Source organism: Sphaeramia orbicularis, chromosome 13 (assembly GCF_902148855.1).
Source record: "Sphaeramia orbicularis chromosome 13, fSphaOr1.1, whole genome shotgun sequence".
NCBI classification, from domain to species: domain Eukaryota; kingdom Metazoa; phylum Chordata; class Actinopteri; order Kurtiformes; family Apogonidae; genus Sphaeramia; species Sphaeramia orbicularis.
Genome location: NC_043969.1, coordinates 26,870,333 through 26,891,362, shown reverse-complemented (window position 1 = coordinate 26,891,362; position 21,030 = coordinate 26,870,333). Strand labels below are relative to the sequence as shown.

Genomic DNA, 21,030 nt, shown 5'->3' with positions numbered 1-21,030 from the left:
AAACAAAGAGCGATAAAGAAAACAGGAGAGAGGAAAGGTGGGAATGAGTGGTAGGATTATTAACATTGGTGTTTTGTGGAGAGAGTGCTAACATCTCCTGACATGTTTGTTCTGCATCTAGCTCTTTTTGACTTTGGTCTGCCATTTTTCTTATTCTTTGCTCCTTTTTTTATTTCTCTGTTCTATTTTGACAAGTGTTTCTAAAAAAAACGCTTGTCATCCCCAAACTATGCCAGGCCGGTTTTCTTTTTCCCCTTTTTTTTATTACCATGGAGGTTTCATGAGCGTACGCCGGCGATTTGGAGATGAAAGGGATGGAATCATCCCGATTCCTGCCCTGCCACTGAGCCGCTCAAACTCCCTGACAAAGCTGTCAGACTTCATTTTGGCTCCAACTGCCAGAGTAAACTTGCTCTGCCATTTACAATCAACAAGAGGCAGTGCAAAGTCCCGCTCCGGCCCATGTCAGAACCCTCCAACTGCTTCCCTTTTCACAAGCATTAAAGTGTATTTTCTCCCTTTCTTTATCTCTTTACAGTATGTCTGTCTGCTGCTATTTCTTTCTTCTTTCCTTTTTTCTTCCCCTCTCTGTCTCTGGTGTGTATCTTTGTGTATTTACCCTGCTGAGTGTAGTTAGAGATGTTTATGTCTGACATAAGACATGCACAAACAAACATCAGGACAAAATGCACCTAGAGTTTTGAGCAGTAAATTGTTGCATCATACTTTCATGGTTTTTAGTTACATTTAACAAAACCATTGTTTCCTTTTGTGTTCATGATCTTCAGTGTACAGTTATATTGTACAAAAATAACTTTTGATGATGGTAAAACTCCTAGAAATGTTTACAATGCTCCTGATCTACAGGATCAGTCTTAGACTTTGACATGTAGGACTTTTCCCTCTGTAGCCTTATGCACGTACAGACCTTGTCTCCAAGGTGAACCCAAAGAATGACTAAAACACATTGGTTTTGCAACTTAAACAACAATCATGTTTTAGGTTGTTGTCATCATTATGCACTTTATATCAAAAACATTAAATTATATTCTTTTTTGGAACTGATTTTCGTGTTTTCTTGCATTTATTTTAGAACACCTGATTTTTATTGTTTTCTCTTATATGTGGTCATGTATTTTAAACTTACATCTAAAAATAATGAATCAAACATCCTCTGCTTAGCAGTTTCTGAAATAAGTTTTTTTTTTTTTTTGAGTGTTTGCAGTCATAAATCAGGCTGCTTACTTTATCCTCATCTTTTTTTTTTTTTTTTTTTTTTCAGTAAACAATACATTTCAGTACTTAGGTTTTGATGCCAGGTGAGTATGCTAAAACCAACAGAAAGCACATATTTAACATTTTTTATATACGCATACCTGTGTAAATTGCAGTTCCACAGTTCGACACAGTAATTGTTGTTTCCCAGGCTGAATCTTGCATTGTTTTGAACATTAGATGTGGCAGCCATGCAGCCTCAAAGTATCCCAATGGTCTCTCTGCCAAATTACTTGTTGAAGGTGAAGTTATTTTATACCAGTTTTCATAGGCCTATAATGTGTTGTGTTATTATGTGAAGCTCTGTCTGCTTTATATGAGTTATTATTTGTTATATTCCTGTCGGAGATGCTGACCTCCTGCATGTGGAGCAGCAGTCACTGCAGAGCTGGACAACACTTCTCAGAAAGATACTGACAGTATGGAATGAAATTAATCACCAGTAGTTTTTACACCTTACTCAACCCAGTTAGTGTGTCAGGTCACTTTTTTGCTTTCATGTGTTTGTGAGGCACATCACAAGTTGTGATGCAGTGGATGCTCCGCTGAGATCTGTATGGACACTGGCAGGACACAGAGACAATGAGTGAGAGAGGAAAGATGCTTGGCTTTTCTCCAGCAGCGCTACTCCTGGTGTGAGGGAGAGGAAGAGTCTCCATTCTCCAACTGGGCTTTTTCATGTAGAGACACCCAAGAGAGAATGAAGGGAAGAGACGCAGAGGTGAGAGGGTGCACTGAGATGTTCACTGGGAGACTTTTTAGAGCTGCACTAAGTTCACCAGCATCCTTTGAAACATTAAGTAGTTACCTTCTTGTTATGTACAAACAAAATACTGTCTCAAAATTATTAGGGATGCAGAAAATGTCTCATTTCTAAGACACATTGTGATTTTTGTAATGCTTTGTTTTGGTTATAATAGTACAAAGATGAAACTGTTTATATAGTTCACTGTTGTACTTCGATGTATACTTGTAAAGGCTCTTTCTGAATAACAGGAGATCAGATTTGTCAGATTTATGCATGAGTTAATTCATAGAAAAGTAGCCATGTGCACTATAGAGAAAACTCAGGGTATGATGCATTAAGATGCCGGTGAAGATCTACACGCCTAGCAGTCATAGAGCAATTAAATGACAGTCATCATAGTCAATGACTTAAATTATAGTACTAAACAAACATGGTCAATGCAAAAGACAGAATCTGATATTATGAACTGTATTAAGTAATATAAAGGCTAGAAATTAAATCATCAAACACTGGAAATAGTTGTGACTTTTCCATAACACAACTGATCCAGTCATTTCTTGCAACAGCAGTTTAATTACAATAAAATAAAAAGACTTTTAGTAACTTTGTCATTTCCTTGTTGCACACCTAAGCATTACAAAGAGCAGATTGTGCACCTGCACTGTTTATTCTACCTCTCTCAGCCCAGTCTGGACCAATAGCTCAGCCGGCCTCAGCATGGCCCAGCTCGGCTTGGAATGAAACACCGTGTCCATAATCTCTGTGCCGGCATGTTAATTTTCAAGTCAAAGGGGCAGCTCCCTTTTCATCACGGCGGAGTCTGTGGAATATTCAGCGCGCTGCAGATGTTCATGAATAATGTCTGTGGCCAAACCCCTGGCTGAGGCTGGGGGGTGGAGGAGGGGTACGGGGAGAAGGGAAGGGGGAGGGGGAGGGGGGTAGTGAGGCCAGATGAATTACACGTAGGGGGGATCTGACAGGCGGCGTGGAGCTTTGTGATCATTCCAAAGTTCTAATAATCTCTCTCACCTTCTCCATCTCCCCAGTAATGAAAGAGAATAGGTGATTGCACCCCGGGCTATGTTCCCCGCGTAATGACTCCTCCAAAGGCACAGAGCCGCCAAGGAAAAATGAACTTTGAATGAGCGGCGAATTGGCTCTGACAGAGTGATAGACCGTGACACAGATTCTGTAGCAAAACAGACGTAGTGCTAATTGATTATCAATATTTTAAGCAAAGTGATGAAAATAAGCATTAAGAGATGAGAAAGAAGGAAGAGAGAAGGGAGTGCACAGCGTTACCTTCGAGGGGGGCTGTCATTTGTCCAATCTCTCTGGCTCTGTCTCTTTCCCTGAGCTTCTACTCCTCCAGCACCCAACCTGCCTCCCCCATCTCCCCCATCTCTCCCCCCTCCCCGGTGCCATCCTCATTTTGATGCACTCTATCTTCTTTTCTTCATCATTTCTTATGAGCTGATATTTTAACGTTAATTGCCAAATATGTCCCTGAACCTAACTATTAATTTTGTATCGCTTTGCTTTATTTATTTCTTTGCTCTCACCTCTGATGTTCTGTCAGACCTTGTTTTCAGGGGTAGTCACCTTGTCCTTCACGGTGTGTAGGAGTTGAATAACTTATTCATATTTTTTTTTAAAGAAGAAAAGAAATCAAACACTTATTCAAGAACATTGTAGGCAATCACTGGCTGTGTTGCAAATTTGTAAAAAGAGAATGTATTCCGTTTTTTTATTGCATGCAAAAGAGCACATACACACTGATCATACACACATCCCCTCAATGCACATTTATGAAGACCAGACCAAAGAGCAAGCAAGGAGTAGCCGAGACCACCAAGTTTGTGTGTCTTTTCTGCGGTGCGTGTTTGTTCCTGTAATGTGGTCAGTTGTGCTGAGCTCTATAGACGCTGCCAGGGTCCCGGCTCTCTTGCCTTTCTTTTCTAAGTGGCCGCCCTCCTGAACCTCCTTGTGTCAGCACTGCGATTAGCGGCTCCAGTTTACCTTTCATGTGCGGGGGTCCTGATAGACTTAGTCCCATCTCCCCCACCGCAGCCACCGCCGTTACACACACACATGAAACACACCCTCAGTGGTGTGCCATCACAATGGCATCCAACAGGATTTCAGCAGGGGGACCAGAGTCTATTCTGTGCCATTCAACTGCATGCTCAAGTGCATTCATACTGGAATAAATGAACAGATACACACACACACACACACACACACACACACACACACTAAACAGGGATATCTTCGCACTGAAATTTCACCACATGTTCTAGATCTTGAATCTGGTTCTACTTATTTTGGCTTAAAATTTCCACATATTATAAGAAAAAGTTGCCAAAATTGCCAGTGCTTTGAGAACTATTTACTATAGTATTTTATGTTTTCAGTTTTGTGAAGTTGAATCTTTGCAGGTGAAAAAGATTCTTGATGTGGTCATTAAATGCAAATAACCATTCACTTAACATAATATTGTAGTTTTTCTGGATTACTTGACTAAATCTGTGACAATGGTTTTCATGTTTTACAACTTTTGATGGAAATGTTGCAGAAAAAAATCACAATCGGTACATAAATTTGCAGTTGCAGACATTGCAGGTGTTTGGATGAATTTGTCCTTTTTATTTAAAAGCCACAAAGTAAAAAGTTGATGTTTCACAAAGCAGTGCGACTACGTGAATAATTTGACAATATGGTAAATATCATTGCATATGGAGAACAGTGGCTGGAATCTCTTTTTTTGTGTCCCACGAGGGACCTTTGATGCTTGTAATGGGGTATTCCTACCACTAGGCCCAGTATGCTGCTAAAAGGTTAAAAGACAGAAAAGGATGGCAGGAAGCAAGACAGGTATAAAAGAGAAAGAGGGTGAGAAAAAAGATAACAAAGGAGAAAAAGGAGGACATAAATGAGACAAAAGAAAAAATGAAGAGACAGTGGCATGTGGAGACATGACAGGGTTGAAGTTGAGGGTGAGATGTCATTCAGAGGCCCCAGGATACTTAATATTTCACCATGTGATCCTTGCATTATGGATTTGGACTGATTGCCCTCGCAAGACCTCTGCTGTGCGTTCACTAGTTCATCTCGACGAACTTCTCACCACAAAACTTTGTCTCAAACGCATCCCCACCCTCCCACTAAGCCAGTAAAAACACTCTTATACATACAGGGACTAATACACACAAATGTAATGCTTTAATACAGTATATAAGCCCTAAAAGGCATACGCATTTCCAATTTATATACAATATTTCCATTGCAAGGTTTCAGGGTTGAACTCTGTTTGACCTAGTGTGTTCATTGTCGAGGCTTGGAGCCATCCCCCTCAGCCTTGTATGTGTATGCACGATGCTCGTATGTGAGCCCTTCGACATCCGTGTGTATTCCTCAGGTGTATCGATGTGTGCATATGTGTGCGCAGCCCATGGCAATGCGTGGTCCTCAGAGTAATCTCCCTCTCTGATCTCCTTGACCGCTGGAGGCCTCAGCTTCCCTCCACCTTTTCTACAGTGCTCCTCTTTGGCCTAGGGTCCATGGCCTACGTCTCCCAGAGAGCACCGCTTCAGCTGCACAGTCATGGGATACGCTTCTGCCCTTGGGTTTATAGGGCAGTTTTGGGCGGTGGGCCTCAGCCACCCACATGCATCACAAAGATCCCACCATTCTACCGGTTATTTACTGGCCCGGTCCACATGAAACCTGTTCTCACACCAAAGGGAGTACACCACAGGGTTTTACCTACATCCCACTATGATACCAAACAACCGAATCTTCTTTAAATTATAACTAAGATACCATCTTATGTTATCTGAACTAATCCATTCTTAGTCGATTGCTTTAATGTCAGAAAAAATGAAAAATAGCAAGTTTCTGTGTCCCTCTGTGACATTTTAAAGTTGTTCTAATACACTTAAAAGCACCTACAGATACTTGCTTTACATTTAACCAAAAACAGATAAGCAAGAAAATAAGATTTCTTGTAAAATTAATCAGTGATAAAAACTGTTTGTACATTTTTAGTTGATTGTTTTAGCATTTGCAGTGTTCTGAAATAAGAAAAACAGTTTGACTGCTGCTTTAGTAAATTCTTTGATTTTTAGTCAAACCACATTTTCTTTTAACTGCGGAACTAAAAGATATAAAAGGAGACTATTACGGTTAGATACAGGTATTATTTTACCCGACGTCTTAAAAAACATGTCCACAGATGTTTATGATATGTATAAAATGTCAATGAAAGATGCAGACTGTTAGAAGAGGAGGAAAGATTGTGCATTTTGAGAGCACCTTTGGTCAACGGTTGGAAACCGCTCAAAAAAATGTTTGCATTTGCAGAAACTCATCCTGAACCTTAGACCTTACATCTATAGCTATGGGCTGTGTACAGTGTAGGAAGAAAGCTGTCCAATTTAGTGTTTGTTGGCCTTTGAGAGCAGACTTTCTTTATATATGGAACAATTTGAATTTTATAAGTTTATGTTTGTAGTTTGTATGAAAGTATGAACTTTTTTTTCCTTTTAGATGTACCTCTTCTAGTCTCTTCTTAACAGATGCAGTCTCAGCATGATCACTGAAAAGGAAAATGCAAACATGGAGCCCAGGTGTCTAGAGTTAAGAGGCTGTTTTAAAAATTAATAGAACAAATGTTGCACGAGCCAGGCTGCAGAGTTTTAAATGCGCAATTTCTTCACACCATAAGGTAAGCGATCCAACTTGACCCTTTCACTTCATGTCTGACAGTGAAAGTGTAGAGATCAGCATGTCATTCTGCGTTTTTATCAGGCGTATCAGCGCAGTGTCAGCATGCAGTACTGGGAACTTGTAACCGGCGTCTTCATTTAGACAATCATTCCTCGCTGATGCATCCATAAAACCACAAGAGTACATGCTCTAATTGATGCACCCCTAGCATCAGAATATAGCTGCGAAACAGAAAAAGAAGCTCTTCAGACGATTGGCAATGAATAATTAATTCATTTTGTAAGATATCTCTCTCTAATTGTTTAGTTTGTAAATATTTCATGGGTGTCATTTAAATCAGTCTGATGACAGACGCAGAGAGCGGCCGGAGATAAAGATCATTCAAGCTGAGTTCTCCTGTTTTCTGCATTGGGGAATTTTCTCTGTGATTTCCCTACATAGGAGGGTGATCATATGGTTGTGGAAGAGACACAGATTCATATACAGTACTTTTGTGAACTGATTACATATTCATGTGCGTTTTTGTTGTCAGAGGACTCTCTTCAGCCCAGTACAAGCTGCACTATATCATACATTACCTGCTTGTAATATATGCTTCGGCCTTGAATGGTTTTTTGCACTCTACTGCTAAATATTTAAGTATTTAAATTAGCCCACGTTGGATCTCCTCCTCTTTGAATATCCTGTCAGAATACAGATACATTTGTGATATCTGCTGTGTCAAATTATGTTTTACAGCTACAAGGTTTAGTTGTGCTGAAACACAGGCACCTGCGTGTGATAAGGCAGACAGTGGCATAAAAACAAGGCTTTACTGAAGCCCGTTGCTTATGCTTTCTGTGGACTGTGCCACCTAGTGGTTGCTCTGGATGTTAACACTTTTTGAGACCATTTAACCTCTACACCTGCTGTGGATTTACTGCACACATCCACGTTAACACAGTCCTCCTCATGTAGAATGGAAATCTTGGAATAAGTTATTATTATTAATGAATATATATCTGTTCAGAATAGAGTTAAGATTACCCTCTTCATGTAAAACCTCTTAAACAGCACTTCAAACATGACTTCTATTAATCAGAGTGGTTTATCAAATGGTATCAACCATTTAAGAAAATATTGATGACATAAACCCTTATCTCTGTGATAGTTTAGAGATTATCGCAATTAATCAATTTTGTTTATGAAACAGTTTTTGTCAGTGCTATCTGTTCTGTTTCCATGCACAAATGACACTGTAGACCACACTATATCTGGGTGATAGACACACAGAATTAGAAGTGTTGGAGCAGCAGTGATGCACACTCATGGACCAATATTTCTCCTCTTGCAGTATTTTGTATACACATTTAGAGTTTATTAATGGGAAAATTAAAAGACTATGAATCATATCTGTAGCTTCATTGAAAAATTTTGATCTCTAAGGCAGTGACTTTGCAGTAACGTCACTGATAAAGTGAGATTCTTCCATATATCAAGGTTTTATACATAGATTCATGTTTGTTGACAGAATGTGCACTACCTGTTTGTGATGTATTCCTTTTGTCTAGAATTTGGAGCTTTTTTTTATAAACGTGAATTGATATCAGGTCTCATTGACAGTTACATTTATAAATAGACATTTTTGACATCGGTGATATCATTCTTACCATCACTCTGATTAGTCATTTCCTTTAGTTTTGTTCACATCTACACAGCCAGAAACTGAAACATAATAGAATTGTATTGAATTGTCATTTATAAGAAGGGCTAAACTGGTTGCATTGAAAATTAGATCTAAAAAAGTTGCATTACTCCTTTTATTAAAAAAAAATATTGTTCATTTGATATTGATGCTTCAAAACCAGAGGCCTGTTGCTCAGGAGCAGTCTATCTGTCTTCCCACCTGTCTGTTTGTCTGTCTTGTTTTACATGTGAGGCCTGTTACTTGGCAGTCTATGTGTTTGACTGTCTGTCCTCTAGCGCCACTTCGTATCTTTCTTTGTCTCATCTTTCTGCCTGTCAGAGCAGCTATACATCAGAGTACCTTCACGTCTGTTTGTCTGTCTACCTGTCTGTCTCTTATTTATTTTTTTATTTATTGTCTTTTCTGTCTCTCTGGTGTTCAGTGCGGTTTGGAGGCCCCGGCTGCCGAGCCTCGCTGTAAAGTGCTTGGCTGATTGGAAGGGACATTTTTCCAATGGCGCTGCGCTGCCTCTAATATTCTGTTTGTCGTTGGGTGTGAGGCTGATTTATCACGCCTCCTCTCCTGCTGACATTCAGATTCACTTTGATTGGCATGGCAGGAATGACACCCACCACCACTACCAACGCTGCTCACATCACTTCAGTTATCACATATACCCGAGCACTCACAGTCAAACGGGATGTTCTGCTAACTCACAGTCAGCTATACACTGGATATGCCTATTACGCCAACACATAACCACTTACGTTTTGACTCAGTGACACACACTTGCATACATATCCTCACTCATAAACTCGGAAAATACACAGAGTCTAAGTGGATAAGTGTTGTGCTGACCTCTGTCTTCTGCATGGTTATTTGTAAGTGTTGCACTGAGTTTATTGAACATTGTGGGCAGACTGCAGCTCTTATGTTGTTCTATCACCTCATGAACTCTATAATATGATAGCCTTTCGCACTTCTAATACTTACTGTACCAGGCCTAAGGCTTGAGCTAACACATTCTTGTGTTGAATAAGAGCTCTCTGTGTCTTTTTTCACACCTTCTGTCCCTCCCTTCTTCCCCCCAATCCCCCCTTAATAACTCTATAACTCACCTCAGCCTTAGATTTAATTGCTTATCTGTGTGTAAACGTATTAACCCTCTGCTGTATCTGTTTTTCTGCCGTCCCGGGGGCCCGACAAGCCTCTCTGACTGCCGTGCCTTACATCCAATGAATAGTCCTTCTCTGAGCGGTAATAGGGAATCAGCATCGTAGCAGCAAGCATTGGCGGCGTGTAAGAGATAAATCAGATTGGGGGTCTTGCTTTGCCAGTTTATTGAATCTAAATTGCGTGTGCGCCTGGCCCCCGCCGGCCCTACACAGCCCATCCATCTCCCGGCTGATAATGGAGCGGGCCCGATTCCACCTGGTGGGAGCATTATTACATTTCCCCTCTAACGAGACCCAGCTAATCCTGCCAAGGGAGGAGGACAGGAGAAAAGAGTGAGGAGGAGAAGAGAATAGCAGAGGAGAGGAGTGAAAGAGAATGAAGAAAAGAGAAAAAGAATGAAGAGGAAGAGAAAAGATAGAGGAGGAGATTCTGCCGAGGAAAGGGAAAAAAAAAAGAATGCAAACATCCTGGCAGCCGGCCTCTCCCTCCCACTCTCCCTCTTTCTCTCTTTCTCACTTTCTTCCTCTCTGTTGTTGTGCATAAAACATCTTCTAGCGCCATCAGAGCTACATGGCCCCTGGGCCCCTGAGCTGCAATTACACTCATAATCACAATGCGATTTCACTGACACTCTCCACCCCTTCACGCTGCCATTCCTCCTCTTTCCCTCCGCCCCTGCAGCCAAGAGTGAACGAAGTCTAAATGAAGTGAAAGGCCTCTCCGCTCTCCAACACCGGGCCGTTTATTACCCACTTTAATAAAAGTCCATCACAGAATTATCCTACAATGAACTGGAGCCACTAAGTTGCCAAGAAATATACTTCCAATAAGCGTCTCCTGCACACAGACAAGGCTATACCCCTGCAGTGGATACACAGAGTACCACTGGTGCAGTTTTGATGCTCAATTCTTTTTCCATGCTTTTAACATCACAAATGTTAACAGGCTTTCCATGATCGCAAAGCAAACTGTGTTGCCTTAATGTATTTTTTTTTTGTAGTTGATGTTTTTTAAAGCAGAGATCCTTATTGATGTAATTAAATCGTATCCCTGGCTCAGTGCTCAGGCCTACTTTCATTGTTTTGAGGGGGCAGGAGCCCCGTGAGGCAGTGCACTGATGAGAGATGGATAAACAGTTTGATTTGCTGCTATCGCCCCCAGGCACAGTGTACTGGAGAGATGAGCAAGAGAAGGAAGAGAAAGCACAAAAACGGGGAGGGCTGGGAGAGGGCAAAACATAAGGAGAGAAGAGAGAGCGAAAGGATAAGAGAACCTGTTGGGGGAGGGATGAAGGGATAGAGGTGGAGGATAAACATGCAAACAAAAAGAGGCGACAAATCACTGCTGTTGTTTGTGTGCACGTTTATGCGCACGCAAGCAAGGTTTTTTTTTCTTATTTCTGCTTGTTTGTCGGTTTCCCTTGCTGTCAGTTCTTCCCTTTTCCTACATGGCCCCCATCTATTCGTCTATCTCCCTTTCCCTTTTTTACTCCTCTCACCTCCCCATTCCTCCCTCCCGCTCCATCACACCACCAGTACTGCTCTGTCTCCTACCTGCCTCTCAGTAGCCTCAAGCAAGGAGGGAACTGAAGAACACTGAGAGGAGTTTACTCGCACGCACGCACGCACGCATACACACACACACACACACACACACAAATACACACATTTGTGCATTCAAAAGAGAAAACTCATGAATGTAGAAGGTTAGATAGGCAGGATTATGCCGTCTATGGTTTGTTTATTGGCACAAACCTGCACTCACAAACCCACGAACTTAGTAAGATGCGACTACGTTAGCTAAGAGAAATGAATCGGTTGTTGGATTGGCTATGCATGCTCCCACACACACACACACACACACACCATAGCTGAGGGAGGTAGAGGAGGGTTCACTCATCCATGTAGAGTCATTGTTAGTAAAGATGCGGAACCTCCAGACTTAACCAGCCGTAACAGCAGTGTGACGGGTTCTTTGTCTACGCCAATTACTGAACAAAAACAGCAGCACAGTCACTGAGAGACAAGCGCAACCCATGGCCTCCTGCATCCAAACACACACACAGATGTGTATGCGTTATATTTCTATGGTATATACTGTATTTACTTACCATGCAAACTTCATCAGATATAAAACCAGGAGCGCACACAAGACACACTTGCATCTCAAGCGGTGCATTTAAACCACATTCGGACACCCACAGCTGTGCCCCAACACAAACATTCTGTATGCGCACACAAACACTTACACCCACTCTTATATTGTATTAACTTCCCCAAAACAGTACAGTGCTCTCATTCTCTTCCCTTGTCTGCTTGCTCTCTTCTTCTGTTTCGCTCTCTTCCTCTTTTTTTTTTTTTCTCAAAGTTTAAACTCATTAAGTGTAATGATATTGGAGACTCAATTTTACATAGCTCACTCATCAACCAGTAAGATAGCAATAAAGGGGAATGGCTCCACTGAGGCCCTAACGCTGCAAAATAAATGATGCGCTGCAACGGAAATGTAATTAATTTAGAGGCAGTATTGATAGTCCTGCCATACACGGCATTATATTTTTTAATGTGGCTTAACATCTTGATTATTCAGGGGGAAAGGCGGTGGAAAAGGGAGCCGAGACAACACAACTCATGATGAGAGATGCTTAAAATGCCCTGACGAGTGTTTACTCCCGCTGCCTCACTTTCTCTTAAGCTTTTCATTACGCCGAGACGATAAACACCTCTCAGGAAGATGCGCTGTCTTGTGACTTTACAGGGGTGTGAGGGAAAAGCGGAGAGGGGTGCTGGCAGGGAAAAGAGAAGGAGGCATGATTCATTTTTTTTGTTATTGATTTGAATGCTTACTGTTGATTTTCTGCATTCTCTTTTATACGTATCAGTGTGTTTCAAAACATAATATCCCCCACGGAAATAACTTTTATTCCCTATGTTTTGAAGTTGTATTATCACACACATAAATGAAGGTTTATTTTAATTTAACATGCCGTAGTCACCACCAATTCAGTCAAATATAGAATAATAAATCACACGTCATGTAGTACTCAAGTATAGAAGTATATAATGGGTTTCTAACTTAATGTATCTTAACTGTGTTCTCATGTGTCTGTTTTTCCAGCCAAGACGGATGAGGTGCTAAAGGCCAAAGTGGCAAAGAGAGAGGAGGAGGCCCGGAAGAAGCAGGAGGAAGGTGAGTGTGTGTAAATATGTGGTGTGTGTGTGGTTGTCACATCCAGCATATTGACTCGACAGCAGTTAAGTCATCCTGGGTAACAATGGTCACAAAGGGAAACTGTAAATGAAGCACAAGCCAAAATTCTGAAATACGAAAATATTTAAGTTGCTGGCAAGTTAGCTTTTAAAACAATAAGATTATTCAAGTTAGCCTCAGTGTGCCTCCATCATGTAGCCATTGATATTACCTTTGAGGAGTGAAAACACAAAACCCATAATTGTTTTCTAGGTTGTAAGACATCTGTTGCACAACTACAGGTTTTTGGGTTTTTTTTTTGGTACATTGCTTTCCCAAATCAGCTGGAGCATGTTTATCTGGTGGAAACAAAAAGAAAATTTGTTATGTGTCCAAATAAACACAATTTACACAGCTTGCATGTCATGAGTATGAGCTAACAAATGTAATAAATTAAGTACAACAGCCCCAGGATGTGTCTCTGTTTTGCCAAATGCCATTATGCTCCTGATTGTCACATCAGGTGTGTTTAAGTAACACCAACGTTTTATCCACTAAATTGTTTTAAATATGTTTGAATAACCCTCCTTGACTTATAAGAGACAGTGCGTCTGTAGTTGAGTGTGATATATCTGTGTAATCATGATGTCAGAGATGCTTATTACATGCTTAAGTTTTTATGAAGACAGCTGTAATCTACACGAGGATGCATAGTCGATGTGCAAAGCAGAAATGTGCTGATCCTTGCTGGCTGTAAATTTAACCTGTCAACCTGAGACCCCCTCCCACTAAGATTGGACATACAGACACACACACACACACACACACACACCAACCATCTCGATACGCATTCATATAAAGTCAAGAGTAATTTGCAGTGGATATGCTAGAAGTAATAAAAACCCTTAGATAGAATAATGACCCTGGTCCCCGTTCTGACCAGAGCATGATATTAATGAGAATATCAAATGTGCTGCTATCAGCTGCCGTGTGTGTGTGTGTCCGTGTGTGTACATGCACTCTCAGATGTGTAGTAGCATAGTTTGTTCTATAGTGGTGTTTTTAGCTCTCTTTTCTTTTGGTGGATTTTTTTGTGTTTGCATTGAGCGGACATCGCACTGTGACCTTTAAAGTTAGTTGACCTTTTAGCCAAATGAAAGTCCAGCCATCAGAAATTAATTAGCCCTGCACTATTGCTTTGGTCTGTCAATTCTGAGAAAAATGGATCCCCCCCTTCCACACTTTTTCCACCCCGTTTTGTTTTTCTGATTTGTTTTTATCCCCCCTGTCATTCTCTCATTAATATTATTAATTTGTCTTTGTCATATAGGTCTATTATCCATATTCTGTCCTCCCGTTTCTTTTTTCTCCTCCTACTGTCTGTCTCCTCTAGTCTTTTTCCCATCCCCATTTGTCCTCTTCAGCCATTTCTAATACGTGCTTGCCCTTTTTCTATTTCTTTCTTTCTTCCTTTTTTTTTGTTTTAACTCAGCTTATTTCGTCTCTGTGTGCAGGCTTTGCTAAATTGGTGACTAAGTACCTTGCTTGGGGCAACAGAGCGAGGCTCCCAGTCAAGTGGCTTCCTGAAGCAGAGTTCACTCTGCACTGTTGCCTCTTTTTGGAAACGGTTGACTTTCTCTGCCCTGCACTCAAAGCCTCCATCATCTCTCACTCCAACTGTTCCTCCTGTGTGAAGTTAGGTGTTGTGCTTGATTGTGTAGTGGAACAGAGCATACAGCATGCTGTGTAGCCTCCGCCTTTGAGGAGCAGGACGATCATTTTATTCCTTTCCCTGGACAGGGACACATAAAGCGAGATCAGAGAGGCTTGACAAAGTGGCCCTGATGACTTACCCTTGCCTTGGAAGTTAGAAAACCCAGTGGCATTCTCATATATATACACACACACACACACACACATGCATAGGCACAGTCAGCAAGCTTCATCCTCTTCTGCCCTTCCTCCCAGCACCATGTAAAATGGAGGAGGTAAGCCACTGCTGCTGCTAAACAGCAGATCATCAGGGGTCTCTGTATTCCCTGCAGGGCCTCGTAGAGGTCAACACAACTAGAAAGTTTACACTTGAACCGCTAAGTCAACTGAAATGAGAAAACCTTTAAAGAGAATGGAGGGGAGAAGTGAAGAACACTACCTCCCACACTCATCGTTCATAAATAGATTCACATCCTAGACTGGCGATGTATTTGAGTTAGTTTAGCCCTAATCGAAACCACCAAGAACTGATTCATGTGGATGCTATGATATGCAAGCTATTATTGTAGCGAACTGTGGCTGCATACTGTGGAGCCCTGTGAGAAGAGAGCGGTTTTCATCAGCAGGGTTTAGTGAGAGAGAGAAAGGAGAGGATCAATAACTGGCCCTGTGGTCATCAGTTAACAAAGTAGTCTCCACTTAAAAGGAGAGTTTGCCTCTCTGGTTAAGGGCAACCAGATGATGCTGGTGGTTGAAAAAGGAAACGTGATATGAAAGGGTGTGAGAATGAGAGGGTAGGATGATTTCTTTGTTAGTTGCATGCCTTGTTTAGGCTATTAAAGCTGAGAGATGTTGTTTGTTTGCCCAGGAGGCTTTTAGCTAACATAGTGTGTCCAGCTATAATAAGGATGGACTGACTGCCAGTGCAACACAGTCTGTTTGTGAAGACTGCACTGTCAGTATGCACTTTTCTAGCTGAAGCGTCCTGAGGATGCTGTCTTTGTGCGGATGAAGTATGTGGGCCTGTACAAAAGTTCTTAAATTACCAACATTGTGAATTTCCATGAATGTACTCATCTTGCTGCTTTTATAATATCTGTAAAATACCATGACCTATAGAATTGACAGTCAAGCACATTTAACCAGTCATACTTAAACTGAACAGGATAAAGATATGAAATTAGATAAACTTTTTAGTCAATAAAATGTCAGTCAATACCCACAAATGTCAGGTATGTCACTCACATGTTTACGACCAAAATAACTCAAAACCCCCCAAATCTTCCCTTTATAATCAAATTTGATACATAAAAGCATTTGATAAGCAAAAAATCTGGAACCAAACAACTTTTGATAGCATTTCCAATTACTGATATGATTAATTGATTATGTAAATGGCTGATAATTTAAAAAAAAATAGTTGGAACTAAAAAATACAGTTATTTTTGCATTAATTAACAAAATGTTCAGCTGATGTGCAATATGTGCAGATGAAGTCAATCCTAATGGAGAAAAAGAAGGGAAATTGTGCTAAATAATGCCAAACATGTTGTCTGCCTTTTCCCCTGTATATTAACATGCAAGTCGGATGTTCTGAGTTGTTGTTTTGGTGTGTTTAAGCGTGATTGGTGTGCGGTTAGTCATCAATCTGGGCCTCATTAGGCATTTATAGACTGTGTGCTAATTCCTGCTGCGTTACCTCATATACTTGTCCAACGCATCAGCCAGTCGACATGGAAATTAGTGTCAAATGCTTGATAACCCCAATTCATTCCCACACACTAATGTGCCACTTCAAACAGCCAAAACACACACTCTGAACACTGTCATCTAGTGAAATCCGGGTATGGCTATGTGCTGCTTATGAGGCAGAAACATCTTTTCATTTGTGCAGCCATTATCCAACACAGAGAGTTATGTTGTTCATCATTGGACACTAGCCTATAGCCTGCGGATGATATTTTAGCCCCTATGCTGCTCTGTCCCCATTACCTCAAACCACTAGCAGATTGGGAGATCATATATTTTAATGAGACGTATAATAGCTCTTTAACCCATATCATTAGGGGAATATATACCTACCGTTTGCTCTTTTGGCAGTTAAACGAAAGGACTGTTTCCCTAATTACGCAGTGTGTAGGACAGGTCATGGGTTGGGTGTGTACCTGTCTGTGTGTGTCTGTTTTCAGGAATTATATGACCATTAAATATTCAGCTGCAGGCCCCCTCCAGCCCCCCACCCACCCACCCCCATCACCACCCTCACTTCCTCGACCTAGCATCCATTAACGCCTCATCACCGTTTAACTAGCTCTGTTGTCAATCACCAAATGGCCTTGGCTCAAACAGTAAAAAAATGTCTGGATTTGGTTTCTGGCTTTACTTGTACATACGAAAAAACACAGAGAGAATACACCTCCTAACCAACAGTCAAGGACAATCAATGGAAGTGAATACCGTTGTGCGTGCATGTGCCCACACACATTAATTGTTGTAAAATAATATTTCTCGTGTTAGGTGATTGCAGGCTCTGCTAGACGATTTGTCAGTCAGCTAAAATTTCCGCTCTGCATGCAAGTGTCTGCATGCAATACCGATGTGGGTGTGCGCGTCCGTAATAAACGATGTGGTCCCTTTTCTAATTGAAAATAATAACTAATCCACGGATAACAAGCTCTTGTATAATCCAAAGCCATATCCCTTCAGTTCTGGCCTATCTCGGTTGTAATAAAAGACAGGAAATGAGAGGCAAGTGAGAGTGGTGGCTTGGACATTGACGCTTAATGTAATCTGCCTTGAAATCAAATTATTTGACCTGGAAAGCCTAACAATACAAAACTCCTGCCGGGCTGCTGTTAAATATTTAGCACGTGCCTGTCATGAATACAAATGGTGCGCAAATTAGAATCTACAGGCGCGTGACCCCCATATCACACCCTGGGAGCACAAGGGGGCTGGCTCTGCTTTAAATGTTTTAATTACCGAGGCCATGGCGTGGCATGCCACACTACCTTGCCGCGCAGCATCAGCGCTGCTCAGGCTGCCACTTGAAGGACAAGCGGTGAAATTCAACCGATGGTAAACACGTGTGATCTGGTGTCCATGATCTCATCATATTAACTAAAACATGGGGATTCAATAAGGAGAGTGTCTGAATTATACCAAGCTATAATTATAGTTCCCAGCATCGTCTCTCAGGGTAGACCATTATACTTTTTTTAAACTGTCTTCTTTCCACTGGCTATATGATCCACCTTTGGACTCGAGGGAGGCACTGTATTGCTCTTGTGCACTCTGCGCTGAAGGAAGATCTGTCTCAGTGATTTTGATGTAAGAAAATCTGGTTTGTATCGATTTGTTATTGATTAGTGGAGTTAGCCTCATCTCCTGTCGTTACTTCAGATAAATGGCCTTATTTGTTGTGTTATTATGTTCAACACAATCATGCCAGGAACAGTCAGAGGAATATTGAACCGACACTTCATTGGCTTCATGGGTTCTATTTGTTCCAGGAATTAAAGGATGTTTTCTGCCTCAATAGCACTGCAGAGAAAATATAAAAACATAGGATATTGACAATCATTTACAGCCGGACTAAAAAAAAATAAAAATAAAAAAAATCACGTACACAGAATCTTACAGGAAAATACTCTACACCTATTTCTGATTTTTGTCATGCCTAAATAATGATTGATTTTGAGATGAATAGTGTCACAGATTCAGTCTGGCCGTCTCTCTTTTTATTTTCTCCTCTCTCTTCCCTATTCATTCAGGTTTGTGGTTCCCCCCACATTGAAATGATTAGTTATGCACGGCTTGTAAGCACTGAATCAGAGTTATGGTCCCCGGGGAAATAAATTTGGCAGAAAATCAGTGTGAGAAGATTTAATTATCACGAGGAGACCTTTTTTCCTTGCCTTGGCCCACTGAAGCCCAAACTCCTCTCTCTCTCTCTTCTTCTCTCTCTCTCCCTCCTTCTCTCTCTCTCCCTCTCTCTCTCTTTCGTGTTAAGCTCAGCTCCACGCACTGCAGCCAAAAAAGCCCTGGCGTGCAGCGTGGATGCCAGCCCTCTCCTTGCCTTCCTTCTCCTACCAATTTGTTTCATTGCACGGTGATAAGCCAAGCAATTACTGCTTTATTGATTTTTCATCACTGCAAATTTAAAGTTGATTTTTTTTCTCCCCCCCGTACCTCTCGCATCCCCTTTCCTCCCTCCGCAATGGCTCAGCAGGGTGATTAGGTGACCTCCTGTCCTAAGCGCTGCTTGTCCCGTGAATGAGTGGAGACGCATGCTGAATTCTGCTAACCCTGTGTGACCCCTTGTTGTCCCAGGGTAATGGGATGCTGACGCCACCCGGTGTGGCTGTCACTTCTGCAGCTATGGATCCTATAGCTTAATCATTTCTATGAGGATATCTATGGAATCACATGTTTGACTCGATAGTAGCCAGGCTATCTCTGCAAAAGGCTAGATTGCATAGAAATTGACCATGCACGCTTCCATTTTGTGTTCAGTCAGGTCAAGTGGACAGATGATTGACAGCACCCTTTTACCCTCAGTGATTGGTAATCGTTGCTTGGGTCACCCTTATCAATTAACCTGCTGCCACCAGGTCTCTTTATGTTCAGTAACCTCATGTTGAGTCACTCAGCTGATATGGTTTCCAGATTTCCCACTCTTTGCATTTAGGTTTAGAATAATGTGAATTATGTGAAAATTATTTTTTTAATGTTTACAAAATGAAAAATTTGTAGTTAGGACTGATTAAGTCCTATTTTCACTATCATCATAATTTGGAGTAAATGCATAGAAAGGGACTGCCTGAAATGCCATGCATTCATGCAGCATATCAGATTGACCTCTGGATACATGGGTCATGCATTCACACCCTCACATTAATACATTTACATTTGACAGTGACAATGAAAGCAAGATATTTATTGCAATTCATGTCATCATCTTTATATTGAACAATTTTTTCACATATTGTAGGTTTTCCTTATGTGGTAAAAGCTAGTGTTAAGTTTTAGAAGGAGACATAAATTTTGGTTGTTATACATTTTCTTTTGGAACTAATTTTTACAACAACATAGGGCTGGGCAATATATTGAATTAATTCAATTAATTGAAAAATGCTTAAATGCAAAAATCAAGATTTTTTTTTACTTTCTTGCTCTGCGAAACTTTAAAATGCAACCTATTTGCTTCTAAATATATTTATTGTAAATGTGTCTCTCCAGTCATATAAGGCATGTAGTTTGAGTAAATTAAGAGTATTATTGGATCAAGCTTTGTCGTCAGTTCATGTAGCAGTAAAACAATTAAATAAAATCATAAAATTATCCATAACACTGAAAAAATGTGATTGAATTCTTTTCCCCATATTACCCAGCTCCACAAGGATAAAACATTCATGTAATATTCTACAAAACAGAACCTACAAAAGTAACACAAGGCTTTTGCTGCCATAATAATCAAACCTTTTGAAGAAGAGTTAAGTAGTAGAGCAATGGGCCGCTGTCACTTGAGGCTGTGTCAGTGTATGAAAGTGGCTTATATGTGCACACACTTATGCCTGGACATGATCATACACAGCAGTGGTGCACTCGCTTCAGTCTAACAGGGTGGTCAGACTGCTGTGATTAGACACACCCGCAGACTGTTGCAGGTCAAAGTGCTGGCATCCTGGGTGGCTTTGGCCATGTGGTGACTCCTGAAAGGTTTGTTATTAGACATCAGAGGTCACTGTAGAATAAGTGTGTGTGTGTGTGTGTGTGTGCGTGCGTGCGTGTGTGCGTGCGTGCGTCCGTCCGTGTGTGTGTGTGTCTGTGTTAGCAGAGCAGTAATATGCACCAGTAGGTCTCCTTTTTAAGTGTGTGTGATAATTGAGTTGTTGAGATGCTTGAAGAGACCCCAGTTTTTGTGTATAGGAGTGTTTTGGTGCAACAAACAGTGTAGCTACGTAAAGAGGATAATTTAAGAAATGCATGTGGACTAGTGTTTATTTATTTATTCATTACATGAGTGGAACTTTCTATAGGATTTTGGAGTTTGTAGAATAAAAGTTATTTTAATTTCATCATGTATATAGTTAAGACTTTGATTAATATAGTGGTTGTTTAGCGCCACAAAATGAGAAACATAAAATAATCAGTTTCTGATTGTAAATAATTGTATTATATATCGCAATGCAGTGTAGTATAAACGTACCTTGAAAATGTGTAGATATATCAAAAACCTGCTTTGTTTTCAGCTCAAACCTATGTCAGGACGTCATTATATCAGTAGATTGTTACAGTTCTGGTGAAATTGATAGTGATTAGTTACTATTTTATAAAGCTGCAACCAGTTGTTAAATGTTTCTGCACATTTAATAGTGGTCTTCTGTCAAAATACTCTGTACTTCTAGCAGGGAACAAAATTTTCTGAAAAGGTGCAGGATGCAATATGAAAAATTCATATGGAATGAGGCTAAAATTGTAGGAAATAAAAAAACATATACTGCTCGACCTGCTGTATAACCCAGCCCAGACA

At 40.8% G+C, this 21,030-nt stretch overlaps 1 protein-coding gene across 1 annotated transcript in view; it reads left to right on the top strand.

Moving 5' to 3' along the window:
- Positions 1-21,030, top strand: part of rsrc1 (arginine/serine-rich coiled-coil 1) — a 111,787-nt gene that overhangs the window by 77,313 nt on the left and 13,444 nt on the right. Inside the window, exon 7 of the mRNA XM_030152322.1 lies at positions 12,711-12,782. Within this exon, the coding sequence (XP_030008182.1) occupies positions 12,711-12,782 (72 nt within the window). The remainder of the gene's footprint in view (positions 1-12,710; positions 12,783-21,030) is intronic.